The sequence below is a fragment of the Gobius niger genome (assembly GCF_951799975.1).
Source record: "Gobius niger genome assembly, chromosome: 7".
Taxonomy (NCBI): domain Eukaryota; kingdom Metazoa; phylum Chordata; class Actinopteri; order Gobiiformes; family Gobiidae; genus Gobius; species Gobius niger.
Window position 1 is genome coordinate 17,833,250 of NC_136858.1, and position 15,280 is coordinate 17,848,529.

Consider the following 15,280-nt stretch of genomic DNA (forward strand, 5'->3'; position numbering starts at 1 on the left):
TTTCCTCGGAATCCAATGCACACAGAAGAAAAGTTATTACAGAGTTGGCTATTCAAAAGGGAATCTCAAGTTTCTTCTCATAACATCAGCAAATTATCGTCCGTATTGAATAATTACTAATAAAATTGGGGGCAAGAATCCAGGCTGATAGTTATTACTGTGGGGGGCAGACAGAAGAAAGCACCTGTCTCCTCATAGTAAATTCTCTGTGATGAAGAGTTATCAATCAGGACTCGGAGGCGGCGGCGTCTTGGAAGAAACTGGTTTAATGACGTGGATATAATGACAGAGATAAGCTGGAGGGACAGGCCGCGGCACAACAATGACTCTGCTGTTTATTTTCAGAAAACCTCCCCAGGCCGGACGCACCGCGAACAAAGCGTTTCATCAAGAATTGCATTTGATTGCGGGAGTGTTTGGAGGGCTGCGCGCGTGCGTACTGAAATGTGCGCTTCAAATCAGGCGTAATGCTGCCTGCCCGGTAAGCGCTAATGGCTGTGATGTGGTTATTTAAGTGAGAGGTGAACCGCGATATTTGGGGTCAGTGTGGTGCCTTGTAAGTAATAAGCATTGGCAGTAGCATAGCTTTTACAAATCCAGCGCAATGCAAGGCTAGTTCAACAAAAATAATTAATGGCGTTTTTTTTTATCATGGATTTGTACAAACTGTGTGGCATGCAATTACTTCTGGAATGTTGCTATCCATACAATAATATCTACAGTACTGCACCACTTTTTGAGCATCCCTTGTACAACTACTACCACCTCTTCAATTGCTTCTATTTGTTCAACTATTTATTACTTTTTTACTATTTTCATGAATTGTAAAGGAAGTTTTACAATGTAATGTTATGGTCCATGCTGAAAAAGACAATTGTGAATCCGCTCTATTATCTATCTAGCATGTTTTTGGAGGTCGGGGAAACCTGAGTTTGTCCCTGTTTCAGAGCGTGGTGTCCTGCACTGGTCAGTTCCTCCACCTCCTCCTTCCTCCTGCACAGCTCCCTCCGCTCCACTTCTTTATCTTCTGGGAAGAGCTTAGCAGCTAATCTGTTTTATTCTCCAGTGAGCGTCCATTAGTCAGAACAATAGTAAGGATAGAAGATTTGTGTGATTTGTGAGTCTTGCCCGGATACCTCCTCCTTTGTCCCTTTTTTGCTACCTGTAGCGCCTCTTGTGATGCCTCCACTGTGCTACAGGTGTGGGGGGTTCTTGGTGCCACTCCAGTGTTTCAGAAAAAGAAATTTGTGGGTCTCAAATGTCTTTAGCTCATAAGCTAGATGTTTGTTGACTTTTAAAAAGCTGCTTCTTCAGGACCATTATGGGCCCTTTGCAGTAAAAAAAACAAATCAGCTGAACCTCACAAAAACACGACAAAAGCATCCAGTAAAACGTGTGGCGCACAGAAACCACAAATGCAGTTTGCAGAAAAAGGCACAAAAAAAACGCAGCTGTACCAAGAGAGAGGGAAGTTGCTGCTTGTTTATAGAGCACATTCCCTCTAAGGCAGTGTGTAGCTACACTAAATCCCATTTGTTTCTCTGTTTGCCAGTAGTAAATATGTCTCAAGTTACAGCCCAATGAAAGGTGACTCCTGAGGCTGTGCGGGATAAGAGTGAGTAACAGAGTGGATAATGTCTGCGTGATAACCTTGAGGAGGTCGCCCTTCATGTTTTATTCTTTCTCTGAAATCAAGCAATGCTGCAAAATTGTTGCTCTTTTGATTCATGCCAATCAAATGTGCTTTCAGTCTCATTCCAAGCTACTGCCAAAACAGATCAAGGAGAATCGCAATTAGATTGAACTTTGAATTTATACCATGAGAATATGTGCTAATAACCACGTTAACTGTTAAACTACCCCTGCACTCAACTGACCTCACAAAGTTAATCTCATGTGAATGGCTGTTAAGCAGGTCCATTACCAAACTTAATAAACCTGAATTACAGCCACACACATTCATTTTGTTTACACCAGCATGCTTTATCTTTTGGTGAACTTGAATTTCCATTATTTGGCAAAGTAAAAAGACAAATTCTCCTGCATAGCTGTAATCTTGCCTTCATTTCTTTCTTTCAGGTTGTGATACTGCAGTAATTTCCACTAAACCGGCCAGAAAAGGTGGGGCCGTAGACACCCACTCTCTCCACCTAGGAGGCAGCCAAACCATCTGCTCCAGCCACGTCCAGGTGAGTGCTTATCATATACCACCAGATAGCACGGGCTTTTTCAGGTTTTTCCAATGTGATTTGCGCATTTTTCACCAATTTGGAATGGTGCCTTTTATCTGCAATGACATGTTGGGTAAAAGTTTGCCTTCTGTTCAGGAGAGGTATGAGGAATAAAGTTTCAATGTGCAGCGTGTAATCAATGTATTGACTTATTCACATGGACGGTGTCTCCTTTTCTCCGTCTTTCGATTTCTGTTGCACAACAAAAGATTTGGTGGCAGTGAAAAAAAATCAGATCCCACCAGACTTGACAGATCAAGCCGGAGACCACAAGGACGCATCATTTTGCTGTCACGCTACCTGAAGATGTGTCACTGTGATACTGAGATGGCTAAAAGGGTTTGTAAATGATCTAAACTGGGAGAAAATGTATATCTTTGTATCAGTGTACTGTATGTGTGTGTGTATGTCTATGTGAAAAAAACAAAACAATCCTTTTCTCCCAGGAAAGACCCATAATCTGCTCTGAAGAAATGAGTTGTGCTATAGTGATTGTTTTTACCTGCCCACCAGGTAAAAATTGTCATGGTCCCTTTTTCAACTTTTCTCATAAAAATCAAGTCAGAACGATCTGATCCCGGTGCTGCCCCTGAGCGCAGCCTGTGATCCCCGAAATACAAAAATTGTTGAATTCATAGGTAGAAACGTAATAAATTAAGGAGAAATCATTTTAAGTTTGTGTTGTTCCAGCCTCTAATTATGAGGCCAATTACTTATTGAGTTTTAATTCTCGAAACAAGGTCCTAATTAATTTCAAAGTAATACAAATTAATCTTGCCGTAATTGATCAAGCAGTGCTACATCTCAATTAGCAGTGTCCTCGAACGGTGACATCCATTCAGCCAACCCTCAAACGCAACGGACGCAGAAGCAAACAGCTGAGCAGGCAGATGTCCAGGCAGCTGCGGATACAAAAACATGTAAACGAATTTCATCAGTCTCTCCTTTAAGTCACGCCAATCTGGGCGTGACCAATTTAAGTTGAATGACCAAAAAATAAATTAATTAATCGCCTTAGTTCAAGCTTCTTTATTTTGGAAAAACAACAGCAACAGGATGTGAAATTCTGAATCCTCCTCTCCCTGCCAGAAAAAGCATTCCCCCAAATGTGCAGACACACATGGCCGGAACACTGGGTTGTTTCCCCAACTGCTGGCTCAGGTTTGACTGATCCAATTTGCTGGTTTCAATTATTACAGTCGGCACCTGTCTCTCTCACATCGGTGAGAGCATCCCTAAGAAGCAAAATCCGCTGGTTTAAAGTAGTACACTGAAGGTAAAAAGCTCCCATACATGTTGCAGAATGGTGGGTCCCATGTCTGTTGGGATATGTGTCAACCCTTTCTTTACAGCAGCCTCATTGAGTAATTGGCTTTCTCTTGGCATACTGCTGTCCAATCTAAATGGTAATTTAGAGGGGCATTCTCTCCACACCGGTGGTAATGCGTTCTTACTGGCAACAGCTCCGCCATAGGAAAAATTTCAGTTGCATTGGAAAATTAATCTGACAGACATAGCACCATAAACTGCCCCAAGATAGTATTGCCATATAAAGGCATGTATAAGGAAAATGGACACTTAAGTAATCCCAAAATGTACATGTTTCAGTGCAACGGCTATTTTCGGGAATTTAATACAATGAAAACGGGACAGGTTGTTCAGATTTAAAGGTCTCTTGGTGATAGTCGAAGCTTATGGGAAACAGGTGTAGGTAAGTAAGAGGTTTTTCATTATCAATGATGCAATCCCAAGCCAAAACAGAATATTAAAGAGACTGGGTGCCCATAAATGTGCATAACTGTGACTTTCTATACTGACCATTAGGCTTATGTCTCTTTCTCAGGTTTGCTATATGTAAACTTTTGGAGTTTTCGCTATAAAAAGGATGCACCGTAAGAAGCTCTTCGAGAGTGAAGAGAATAGCAATGGGTTCCAAGCACAGAATATTTTCTTCAAAATTTTATCACTAACATGGTTTTTGGTGTTGGAATGAGTTCCTAAAATGCAAAACAGTAGACTTAACTTTTCATATGAGAAATAAATCTCATAAAAGTATGCAAAAGTGCTTAGTGTCAGTACTTTTGGCAGAGAGTCACTAAATACGGGAACTGCAGCAAAATTAAAATCCTCTTTGGGTTTGGGAAAAATGCTGGCCAAACTTTAACCAGCAGGAAAAACAAGAATACTTGGCTGTCAGAGTCCAGCATCCATCTTGTCAGCGGTGCAGCCACTCAGTAGACTGTAGTCTGTTTGACTTGGGTCACTTTGGTGAGTTCATAATTTGTGAGGAACAGAACCTTTTTGCTTAATTATGGTAGGAAATAATGAAGTGGTTGGATGTTTGCGGACAGACTTCAGGCTCAAACTTGACTCATGCAAACCAGGAGACAATTTGTTCCCAAGTAAGTGGGATTTTAATGTGAGTCAAAACAAGGTGATTTAAAGCGATATATAAAATCCATTCAGGTTTGCATACGTTTTTGAAATAAAGAAAACAAAATAAAAATAAATAATTGCAAACCGTAACAACGCATACGTATGAATCAACTGAAAATATAAATTAAGTATCAGGTGGCTTGGAGCAAAATCTAATGATATCAACACTAAATAAAAGAATGTATTAAAAAAAAATAAAACACTGGTTCTCAACTGGCGAGACGGGACCCAAAAGTGGGTCACATTTCCAGTGGTCACTGTTGATGAATAGTTTGGATATTTTCCATTGTTGGCCTCATATGATCAATGCTTGAACCAAAATAAAAATTGGGGTAAAAAACTTGAAATTAATATTTTTATCAGGTTCGAACACTGGCTACACCAGTTGAGAACCACTGATCTAAAAAAATAATAATAATACAAGAGATGTGGATAATATTGCTTTTGTTAGTGGAAATGCAATCACAATCTTTTCACTTGTGTGATCCAATACATGTAACTAGCACAGTATTTGTGTGTAATGTAGTGAGTCTACCATCTCTCCATAAATCGACTTGTGCTTGAGGACTTTATCGAGTTGTTTCAAGGTCTCTTTGATTGCTTTCATCCCAGCTGATCCTCGTATTGCTTACGGAAACAGTCTCCCACAGGAAAGAATTCCCAGCTCCGCTCTTGATACATTTTCCAGACATAGGATTCCTGGCAAAACCCGAGAGGGTGTGTAAAGTGAAACCGTGGTTTAGAGTAGTGGGGGTATACTACACTGTATATGCAGCACAAGCAAATCATAACACTGCACATTATTGACAATACCGTATTTTCCGGACTATAAGTCACACTTTATTTCATAGTTTGGCTGGGGGTGCGACTTATACTCAAGATGTGACTTATATATAAACAAAATTTCACATTATCACAGTGACAGCCGCTAGAGGGTGCTCTAGACTTGTGTACCAGTATCTGCTACTCCTGTACCACTGACGATTTAGAAAACAGTAATCGAGCAGCAGAAAGAAAGTGTGGAGTGAGTGAGAAACATGTGAGGGAGTGGTGAAAAGTGGAGGTTACTCTTACTGTAGTGAAGAAAACAAAAAAGCTGGGGCTAAAAGCTAGATGGAACGAGTTTGCAAATGAGAGCTTGAACAACGTGATGCTGGGAGAGGCTTGTAAACAATGTAGTTACGCCTCTATGCCCAGGTAGTTGCCAAGGCTGGTGCGACTTAAACTCCTGAGCAACTTATATATGTTTTTTCTTCATCAATATGCATTTTTTGGCTTGTGCAACTTATACTCCGGAGCGACTTATAGTCCGGAAAGTACGGTACTATCATTGCACAAATAATTTCACTAAAAAGCTGTACGTACCTGTCCTGTGTACTCAGTTTCATCCTTGTTAATGAGGTACATCAGAAAAAATCTGAGAAGAATCAAAACAAAAGTTCAGGAGAATACCAGTAAGTCTCGGAGCATCCATACTAATGTGCCTCAATAAGCCCTTGCTGATAGCCCTTATTGATGATGAACAACAAAGAGAGTGTTGCCTTTAGACGAGGCATTACTCACCCACCCATGAGCTCACACTTTTACTTCTAGGTCTACTGAGTTTACAGGCAGCTTTTGAAACACCAGTAAACTTCAAACATCATTGTCAAACGTGAATATATTACTACTCACAGATAGTTGGCCAAGTTGTGGTCCTGTAAAGTGTGCGTCTCAAAACCATGAGGAACATTATCAAAGTATTCACTTCCAATTCCACATATGAAACACTTCGTCTGTGAAGGAAAACCCGGCAGAAGATCGTAAGTTGTGTAGCCTAAATATTGATTTATAATTCACAATAAATACATAATGCTGTGGAATTTGGAGTCATTTTCTATTATTCCTGAAACTATATTTGGTCAGTTATGGCTGCTACATTGTAAATATCACCCACAAAGAAAGAAATGGTTTCATGAAGTTGCTTGAATCCGACTCTAGTTTGAAACGCTTTTGCAAATGTAAAGATGAACTTTTTTGAGCCTGTTATCAAATTAAAATAGGTGTTATAGGCACATACCTCCATATCCTCCTTCACTTGCTCCTGTTGGTCACGGAGTTCACCAAAGGCATCAATTATTAAACCTAAAACGTTTATTGTTATTAGTGCTGGATTTTCATCGGCTCCTCATTAGGCTGCAATTGTGTAAATTGTGGGATTCACAGATGGAGTACGCATCTATGAATCTTTGCGTTTGCTCAGACTGTTGCTCAGTGACTCACCCTGGATAATGGCGAGGAGAATAACAATGACAAAGAAGAAGAAGGTGATGTCAAAGATGATGCGCTCCACCTCAAATTCATCTCCAGCAGGATCCTCAATCTCATCTCCGATCCCTCCTCCCGCCCGCACGCCCACATACATGTGGAACATGTAGCACTGAAATAGACACAGCGCTGCGCCTCAGTGACAGTCAACCTAATGTTTCAAACTTACCAAATACAATAAAATATATTCAGCAGAGGGAAAACCTTTCCAGCACACACATTTTCATTTATAATGTACTAATTTACTGAGGGAAGCCACAGCCAGTAGCCTATGTGTTGGACTAAAATTCTGTCTGCCTATTGTGCATGTTCTTAGTGGTCGGGGGAACCACAGAGGAAACCTATGCAGATGGAGAGAACATGCTAATTCTATTTTGAGTGGCACAAGCGGCTTACTTTCAGCATATCATTGCACTTCATGTCCTGTCCGTCTTCCTCTTCACTCTTGTTGTAAAACTTCCTAAAGAAGTTGAAGGCCACAACAGTGTAAAGATAGACCACGACTGCCAGCAGGCCCACCGTCAAAACCAACTGAAAAACACATGTAATGACCACAGTTTACATAGAAAACTGAAATAGTAGCAATATATGACCTGACATTAGGAGTGGCGAGTGAAGTGGGCAGACACACCTGCTTCCCATTGTGTGTGACAGAAGACAAGATTGTCCGAAGAGTCTTAAAGCCCATAGCGACGTCCAAGAGGTGAAGAGCAAAAAAGAAGTTGTTGTAGTGACCCAGAACTGACACAGCCATGTACCAGGCCAGGTACAAAAAGGACTGTGCACACACAAGAAGACAAGCAATATAGATGAGCAGACAGATAAAGACAACCGTCTAATTGAGATAAGAAAGACAACAGGATATTACCACCTCAAAATCAGCCCCATGTGCAATTGCATTAGAGTGAACAAGACAAAAAACAAGTGAACATAAATAAATATGACTTCTATTTACCGAAAAGGATAGACTCTAATGCTACAGTTGGAAATTATAATCATTATTATTATATTTTTTGCCTTAAAGTGAGGGAAAGGGAAGACTTACTCAGTGGCCAAGTAGAAAAGAAACTGAATTCTTACTCGGTCTGTTAGTATGACTCCAAGCTTCCAAATTTGATACTGAATGTCAAGAGAGGTGAATCTGTAGTGGAGAAAAAAGATACCGTACAGGAACTTGTGAAATTAGGTCAAATTGTCCAGTGTTTAAAGTCATATCACTGTGGCAACAGTGTTTTTCAAATAAACTGTTACATGAACACAGAACGTCCTGTCCTTCTTTAAGCACTTTCATCTATTTTTCTGTTTTTTCTACACAAAAGCGCAGATTATAGCAAAAATAATATTACAATAATACAACTGAATAGAGCATATACATATATAAAATAAAAAGCAATTCAAACATATGGAATTCATTTTTCTTACTGAAGTTGCCTAGGTGTTTGCAAAGGTGTGAAAGTGTTTGCAAAGTTCACCTACAGAGCTCCCAAAGCTGTTGCTTTTTTGAGCTTCTTTTTGTTCCTTTGAGAGCTAAAGTCTAAAGAAGCCTTGTCCAGACCGAGGAGTTCACTGATTTTCTCACAGCCATATAACACTCCGTATTTTTCCACAACCTAAAAAGTAATTTAGGGGGGAAAAAAAGAAAAAGGTTAACGCTGGTTTGTTTTACAAATCTACAATTACAATCTACAATGTCATTTAATTGCAATGTGACGTGTAATCTAAATTTTACAAATGAACAAAAAGGTGCTGCTACAAAATGTTGCATTACACCTACCCATAAAGACCTACAGTGTATTGAGTTGTCAGTACTATTCCACTATTGTAGGCATGCACCCTGTTAACCTCACCTTCCTTTTGACAAACTTATCCCAGTAGTTACTTGGATATGATCTGAAAAGACCCAAAGTAAAGTGATATAAAGACAAGTTCATTTTTGAAAAAGTGTGTACTGTATGTGACTTGAACATACGGCGTGTTAATGACGAGCCGGTCCCACTGTCCTTTGATGTCCTCGTCAGGAGGTGGCTCTGTCACATACAGCCCATCGAACTCCAGCCTCCGAGCCACTTCCTTCTCACGCTTGAAGATCACCAAGGGCACCTGGCAATTAAATATTTCATCCCTTACATTCACTTCCTCTAAAACTAACTCATAATATAAGGAAAAAAAACAGCTCTTTCAAAAACAGTTTATTATATACTGTATGAGATTTCCCTGTGAGTACCTTAAGGCAGTAGTATCCAATAATACAGCAGAATGAGATAAATGTGTGCACCACAGCCAGGAAATGGAGACACGGCTCCATGTATCCACTGCTCTCCTCCAGCACAAAGTAAATGGAGGCCTCGCTGTTCGCTTCAGCTGCTTTGTTCTCATGTGACTGAGGTGTTACCTACAAAACACAGTTGACAGGAAATTGTGCAAAATATGTTTTTTTTCTACAAGATGCTGTATCAAGGGTCTCCAACTTTTTTATTAGGCTTGATAAGTCACTGATTACAACAACACATTTATACACTGTATTCTGCATTTCCCGTTTGTGCAATAAATGATAAAAGATGCTTAACAACATATAGGCAAATATGTCCAGGTGTACTCTGCCTTAGTCCCAAGGATACACAATATTCTCAAATGTAGCTCATGGTGCAATATGGTTGGAGACCCCAGTTGTATTTACATAGCCACTTTTACCTTATAGAAGAGAAGGATGAAGTTGATGGCAAAGGTAATGAACAGAGCAAGAAGACGAATATTATAGTAGTTCCTTGCAAAGTAATTCTGGAAAAATATAAAGGTTTGCGTAGTTGAAGTCGTGTTCAAGTTTTCAGATGAGATATTTGTAGTGTATACTACCAGCATGCTCTTGTTGTAAGTGTTTATTGTCTCCCACAGTGGAGAATGTTGCTTCACTCCTTCCTCTGTCTTAGTGGGACTGCACGTAGAGTTTGGATTCAAGCCCTTGGTCGTGTCGCTCTTTACTCTGTGCACATGCAACAAAAATGATTAAAAAAATTTACCTACAATGTTTGTGCTTACAATTGCAGTACCTTTCAATGTCATGCACTTTATTAACATCTGTTTCTTCATCTGCCAGTGTCAACTGCTGCTGACAGGGGAAAAATAAACAAATAAAAGTATATATTAAAAAAAGTACAAAGTATATATTCCTTTAGTTTGAATATTCTTCATGAACATAATTTGAAACAGGATCATTGTTTTATAGCAAGGTAATTTACCTGATGTTTCTTGGGAAAGACATTGGTGCTGCCTGGCCCTGGTGTGAATGAACTGAAGAGGTCACTAACACTCTCGCTCAGATCTGAGGTCATAAGTCTGTACAGACCTCCCTCCTTCTTCACTTGCAAGCCAAATATGTCTGACATGCCATGAGGAGACCTCGATGAGGGCGCTTGCCCAGCTTTGATCAGTTCTTTCTGAAGAGAGAATCTCTCTGGCTGTGCGTGGTTGTGCACAGTCTCAGACACACCCATGACCTCATCAAGCGTAGGCTCCACGATGCCACCAAGTAAATCACACATTGTCATCTGTTTAGCACCTTCTATGAGTCCACCGTTAATGAACACCACATAAAGCACGTACATCACCGCCTGGACTGCAGCGTAGATGCATTGCAAGAAAGTTACAACCAGGTGGTGGCAAATATTCACAAGAGAAATGAAGAAGTCTCTCGGAGTCATCTTCATAAGCGCCTTCAGATTCTTTACAGAAAATAGAGACAAGAGCAAAAACACAAAACTGTAGTTGTGGTTTAGGGGCTCCTCTTCGCTTTCTGCAACACGTTTTTCAGTATTTCTCTCCTCAGTTTCAGATGAAGAAATGTTTGATGCAAGTTGCATTTCGAAGATGGTGTCTTCGCAGAAATTGACAAACATGTCCATTTTCTCCTTATCTCCACTTTCATTGATGACATCAAAAATGAACTGCCTCTTGGACTCTTTGACCTGTGGTTTCTCCCACTGCGAGCGGCTGGCTTCACTTATCTCAAAGTAAACTCTCTCAACGCGCTTTCCGCCGCCTACAATCTCGATCCGTCCTAAATAGGGCTCAAAGTATCCCAGGACGCACTCGGCTAGCTCCAAGAAAGTATGAAGCCGCGAATCGTAAGGCATGTGTTCAGACAAATTGGTAAGAAGCACTGAGATACTGAAGCCAATGTCTTTGGCTGGTTCATGGAAGCGATCCACTAAGATCTCATAATCAACTATTTCGTTTTCATCTACCTCAATACAGGAAAGAATAAACTCAATTTCTTCGAGAGAAAAGCGATTGCATGTCCCCAGGGCTCTCTGAAAGTCCTTCCTGGAGATGCAGCCTTTCCAGTCAGGATCATACTCTTTGAAACCGGCTGAGGTTGTGAAGTCTTTGAGTTTGAGGAACATGGCAAAGAACTTGAGGATTATCTCCACATTGGCTGATGACTCCACTAACATATCCACCATCTGCTTCCCTGTTGTTCCATTGACCACATTCCCTGCACAAATCGGAAAGTGTGACAGAGTTTCACAGCAGTGCACACCCAAAACCCCCCAAACAAAATTGAACTTGTACCTTCAAGCATGGAAAGCAAAAATACCACCATGTCCTTGTGTAAATCCATGAACTCCTTCAAAAGTTCAATTTGCCGTGAATCCTGTTTGAAAAAGGTGTTCATTACATTTCCTTGTCAAATATTAAAATGTTTGTTTGGAAATTAGCATTATTCAACTGCAGGTGAAGCAGAACTACCGTGTTTACAATACTGAGCTTTTCTACCTGTGATAGCTTCATTTGCATGTGTGCAAAAACATGAAGGAAGCCCACGACAGCGTCCCAGAGGCGGCTGTGTGCCAGACTCTGTTGGTTGCCAGTGCACGGGCCCTGAATGGGAACACAGATATGTTGTTGCTCATGAAAAGGTGCTCAGCAGCAACAAAACTGAACAACAAACAGATGTCTAACCTGTATGTATTCAGTTAGAGTGTTGAAGACTTGCTTGGTCACTTTAATTGCATTGGAGAAGTTGTGCTGCCCTTGTGCATCAATCACATCCTTCCCAGAGTAGTACCAGTAAAAGTCACTGATTGACTCCTGAGGCACAAAAGAGAAACAGATTATAAAAAATGGAATCCACATTGTCAGTAACTTCTCTGTAACTTTTATGTGTGAATAAAAAGAATTGCAATTAGACCGGTTGTACAGATTACCTGAACTCTCAGTAAATAATCCACTGTGGATATAATGATGTTGACAGTCATGTTGTTTCCTGTTTGTGTCCTAAGGTAATTCTGGAAATCTAAAACAAAATAAAAAGGTTTATTTTAAATAGAGCCTGAAGTTCAATATCCATAAAAGCATTGGCTAACAGCAGTGGTTTACCAGAGTTATGTCCTTCACATAACAGCTGTAGGAAGCGATAAAGGTCACAGGTCAGCTCATTGTCGGGTATAGCCGTCAGCGCTGGAAACAGAAAATGTTTCGATAAAACTATTTTCCCAAAGTTAGCCTGCCAGCGTTAATGAATTGGTGTTTTTCAGTATGAAAGCAGCACCTGAGCACTCATCCGTGGCCGTGCCTAATCCTTCTGCCTTTTTCTGCCTCTCAAAAGCATTCAGATCCAGAACACTGGATTACAGAGAACCATTTGGATGAAACACCCTCTTCACACAAAAAGGAAAATACAAATGAAAAGCCTGTGCAATATTTTCATTCTTTACTAACCTGCATGAGGCCATGAGACGAGCCATGCTTTGGAAGAAATTGATATCCTGTTTTACTTTCAAATAATCAAGCATTTTCTGTTGAATAGAAAACCCAAAAAAATATAATTACAAACAACAACAATAACTAATTAAATACCTTTTGAAACTAACTTAAAGCAAACAGCTATTAATAATTTAGACTGTATCACAATATATTTATGTGAGATGGTGCCAGTGGGGTTGTTTTAATTATGGTGCTTCTATTAGTGAGGTTTTATGGACAATCACGGGACTTTGTGTGCGAGATGGAACTGTTGGATGAAGGGCGGACTGGCCTTTAAGATTGAGTGTGCCTACGTTGCAGGAATTGCCAACGTTTTAGTAGGGGGAATGTGAGATGGTGCCAGTTAGTGTTTTTAATTTGTGTATTTTATTTTATTGCATGGTTTTATTTATCACCTGGTTGCCATGAGTGGCAACCAGGTGATAAATAAAACCACATGACTGTGTAGCCCAACCCTTGGCCAAAGTGCAATCAGCGCACCTGTGTTGTGGCACGCAGGACGAGGAAATCGAGGACTGAACAGACTGGACCCAACGCAGCAGGCTGGGCTGCCTGAAGGCGGCGAGGTAGCGGCACTTTGAGGCCAGGGTTGTCCCCCGGACAGGCAGGGCGCGATCGAGCAGCAGCAGGCTCTCCGGGCTTGCGTGCCCCAAGGACGACCCCTGCAGTACATCTGTGGGAGTCTCCTGGAGCCGGCCCTTCCCAAAGGCCGACCTGACTGACTAGCACCTTTTTACCAGTATTTTAGTATTTTTATCCTAGTGTTTTTAACTGTATTTTATGTCAACATTTACTTACATTAAATTGTATTTTAATCCTTTTAACCTGTTTGTATACATTGGCTACACCACCAATGCTACGCACCCTCTAGAAACTCTAACCTGTGACATTTATGTAAAATACGTTTGAACCTTCAACCTTCAAATATAAAATAATTTATATTGATAAGAAGAATTGAAGAAGCACCTGTTGTACTTCAGCGTTTCCTTCATTGAGAATGGCAATTCCCAACTTCAGTGTGAGGCCAATTATGGAGCCCATTTGTCCTGAAGAGAGAGAGAATTATGATTCAAGTACAAGCACGTCGAATACGTTAATGTACTTAAGAATAGTCTTTACTGAACATACAGTATCTTAAATAATGAAACTTCTTGAGACATGCAATCGGTTTCTTTTCTACCTTTACTAGCACTGATGGTTTGCAAGACCATCTCTGACGCTCCACGCCGATGCAACCGAGCCTGCCGATAAAGTAATTTCTGCTTTTCCATTTCTTTTTCCTGGTCCATGAAACATATTAGAATATTTTCAGGTTAATTTAAAGAGGGAGGAATTAAAAATGCCACACTTTATTTGTATACCCACCTCAAAACTTAGCACTGACTGGTCTTCATTATCATCCTGCTCTATGTGACAACTCTGCAGTGTGTGTGTGTACAAAAAGTAATAAGTCATGGGCATTTTGGATGAAATGTAGAAAGTATTAATGGTGCTTTTACCTTGGCCAATATGGCGAAATAAGACTTGCAGAGGCTTTCGTCTCTAGAGTTTCAGAAAATACAGAACGTCAAATTCTGCAACACTCAAAATCAATGCCAATAAAAATGTCTCGAAAGACACACTTCTCTGTCCGACCACTTTGACTGAAGAGTGAGATTAGTTGTTGCAGGGGATCACCGGGCGTGACAGACTGCTCCATATAATGGTCCTCCCTGTTCACTCCAGAATCCAGCAGTGCCACCCCTGTCTGCAGGAGAGGCACAGTTAATAAATCATTTGTCAATTTGACCAATATGACATACAGGAAGTACTGTGTGTGCTCACATATCACATGCATTTTTAACAAGCTAAAATGTGTACAAGTACAACTCAAACTGTGTTCCTTAATGTTACACAATGACCACAGTCCAATTGCTTAGAAATGCTCAGAAAAAAAGTTCAGATGGCATATTGCTTGGTCTTTTTGCAGTGATTAATGTTGCTTGCTACTGAAACAGTAGCAAGCAGTTGTCAGTCAAAAGTAGTAAAGTTAAGGGCCTGTCACAATTGGCGCATTGACCGCAGCGAGTTTGTCCCCCATTTGTTCTGCGCCAAAATTTGAAATTGCAATCAGCCGCAACGATCGCAAAGTAGACTTTTAAGAAATCGCAGTCACGGTCACAATAGAGAAAGGGCTGCGCCTGGATGCGGTTGATTTGGATAGTGTTCAAATGCGGCTGGTGAGAGGCTGGTGAGAGGCTGGTGAGAGGCTGGTGAGAGGCTGGTGAGAGGCTGGTGAGAGGCTGGTTCACGGGCCACAGACACTGATTGCGGACAGTGCTGCGGACTAGAGTGAACTTATTTTCAGGCTTGTACGGATCAGCGCGTTTACAAATGAAACTGGTGTAAAATTAAAATGGGCCTGTTTAGTTGAGCGACTTAGCGTTCGTTTTTGTGGAAAATAAATAAATAAATAAACTGGGCCTGCGGTGCGCGATGTTGGCCGCCCCACACATGGCTGGAGGCATTAGCGCACCACGGCTTTTACGCACCAAGCTCAGCCA

General features: G+C 40.8%; 1 protein-coding gene and 1 long non-coding RNA gene across 2 annotated transcripts in view; both read right to left on the minus strand.

Annotated features, from left to right (window-relative positions):
* Positions 1-5,270: 5,270 nt before the first annotated feature.
* LOC306965140 (ryanodine receptor 2-like) overlaps positions 5,271-15,280 on the minus strand; it is a gene marked incomplete at both ends in the record, with an annotated part of 33,593 nt that continues 23,583 nt past the window's right edge. Inside the window, 23 exons of the mRNA XM_079559383.1 lie at positions 5,271-5,366; positions 6,033-6,084; positions 6,342-6,442; positions 6,727-6,791; positions 6,930-7,086; positions 7,371-7,505; positions 7,606-7,752; positions 8,055-8,115; positions 8,451-8,584; positions 8,822-8,864; positions 8,944-9,074; positions 9,199-9,366; positions 10,334-11,466; positions 11,544-11,625; positions 11,748-11,852; positions 11,934-12,062; positions 12,179-12,267; positions 12,351-12,431; positions 12,523-12,596; positions 12,693-12,769; positions 13,704-13,783; positions 13,918-14,017; positions 14,103-14,156. Of these exons, the coding sequence (XP_079415509.1) occupies positions 5,271-5,366; positions 6,033-6,084; positions 6,342-6,442; positions 6,727-6,791; positions 6,930-7,086; positions 7,371-7,505; positions 7,606-7,752; positions 8,055-8,115; positions 8,451-8,584; positions 8,822-8,864; positions 8,944-9,074; positions 9,199-9,366; positions 10,334-11,466; positions 11,544-11,625; positions 11,748-11,852; positions 11,934-12,062; positions 12,179-12,267; positions 12,351-12,431; positions 12,523-12,596; positions 12,693-12,769; positions 13,704-13,783; positions 13,918-14,017; positions 14,103-14,156 (3,294 nt within the window). The remainder of the gene's footprint in view (positions 5,367-6,032; positions 6,085-6,341; positions 6,443-6,726; positions 6,792-6,929; positions 7,087-7,370; positions 7,506-7,605; positions 7,753-8,054; positions 8,116-8,450; positions 8,585-8,821; positions 8,865-8,943; positions 9,075-9,198; positions 9,367-10,333; positions 11,467-11,543; positions 11,626-11,747; positions 11,853-11,933; positions 12,063-12,178; positions 12,268-12,350; positions 12,432-12,522; positions 12,597-12,692; positions 12,770-13,703; positions 13,784-13,917; positions 14,018-14,102; positions 14,157-15,280) is intronic.
* Positions 9,828-10,298, minus strand: LOC306965924. Its single transcript, XR_013793081.1, has 3 exons — positions 10,211-10,298; positions 10,022-10,080; positions 9,828-9,954 (listed from the first exon to the last, which is right to left on the minus strand). It is a non-coding gene; the product is annotated as an uncharacterized lncRNA (long non-coding RNA).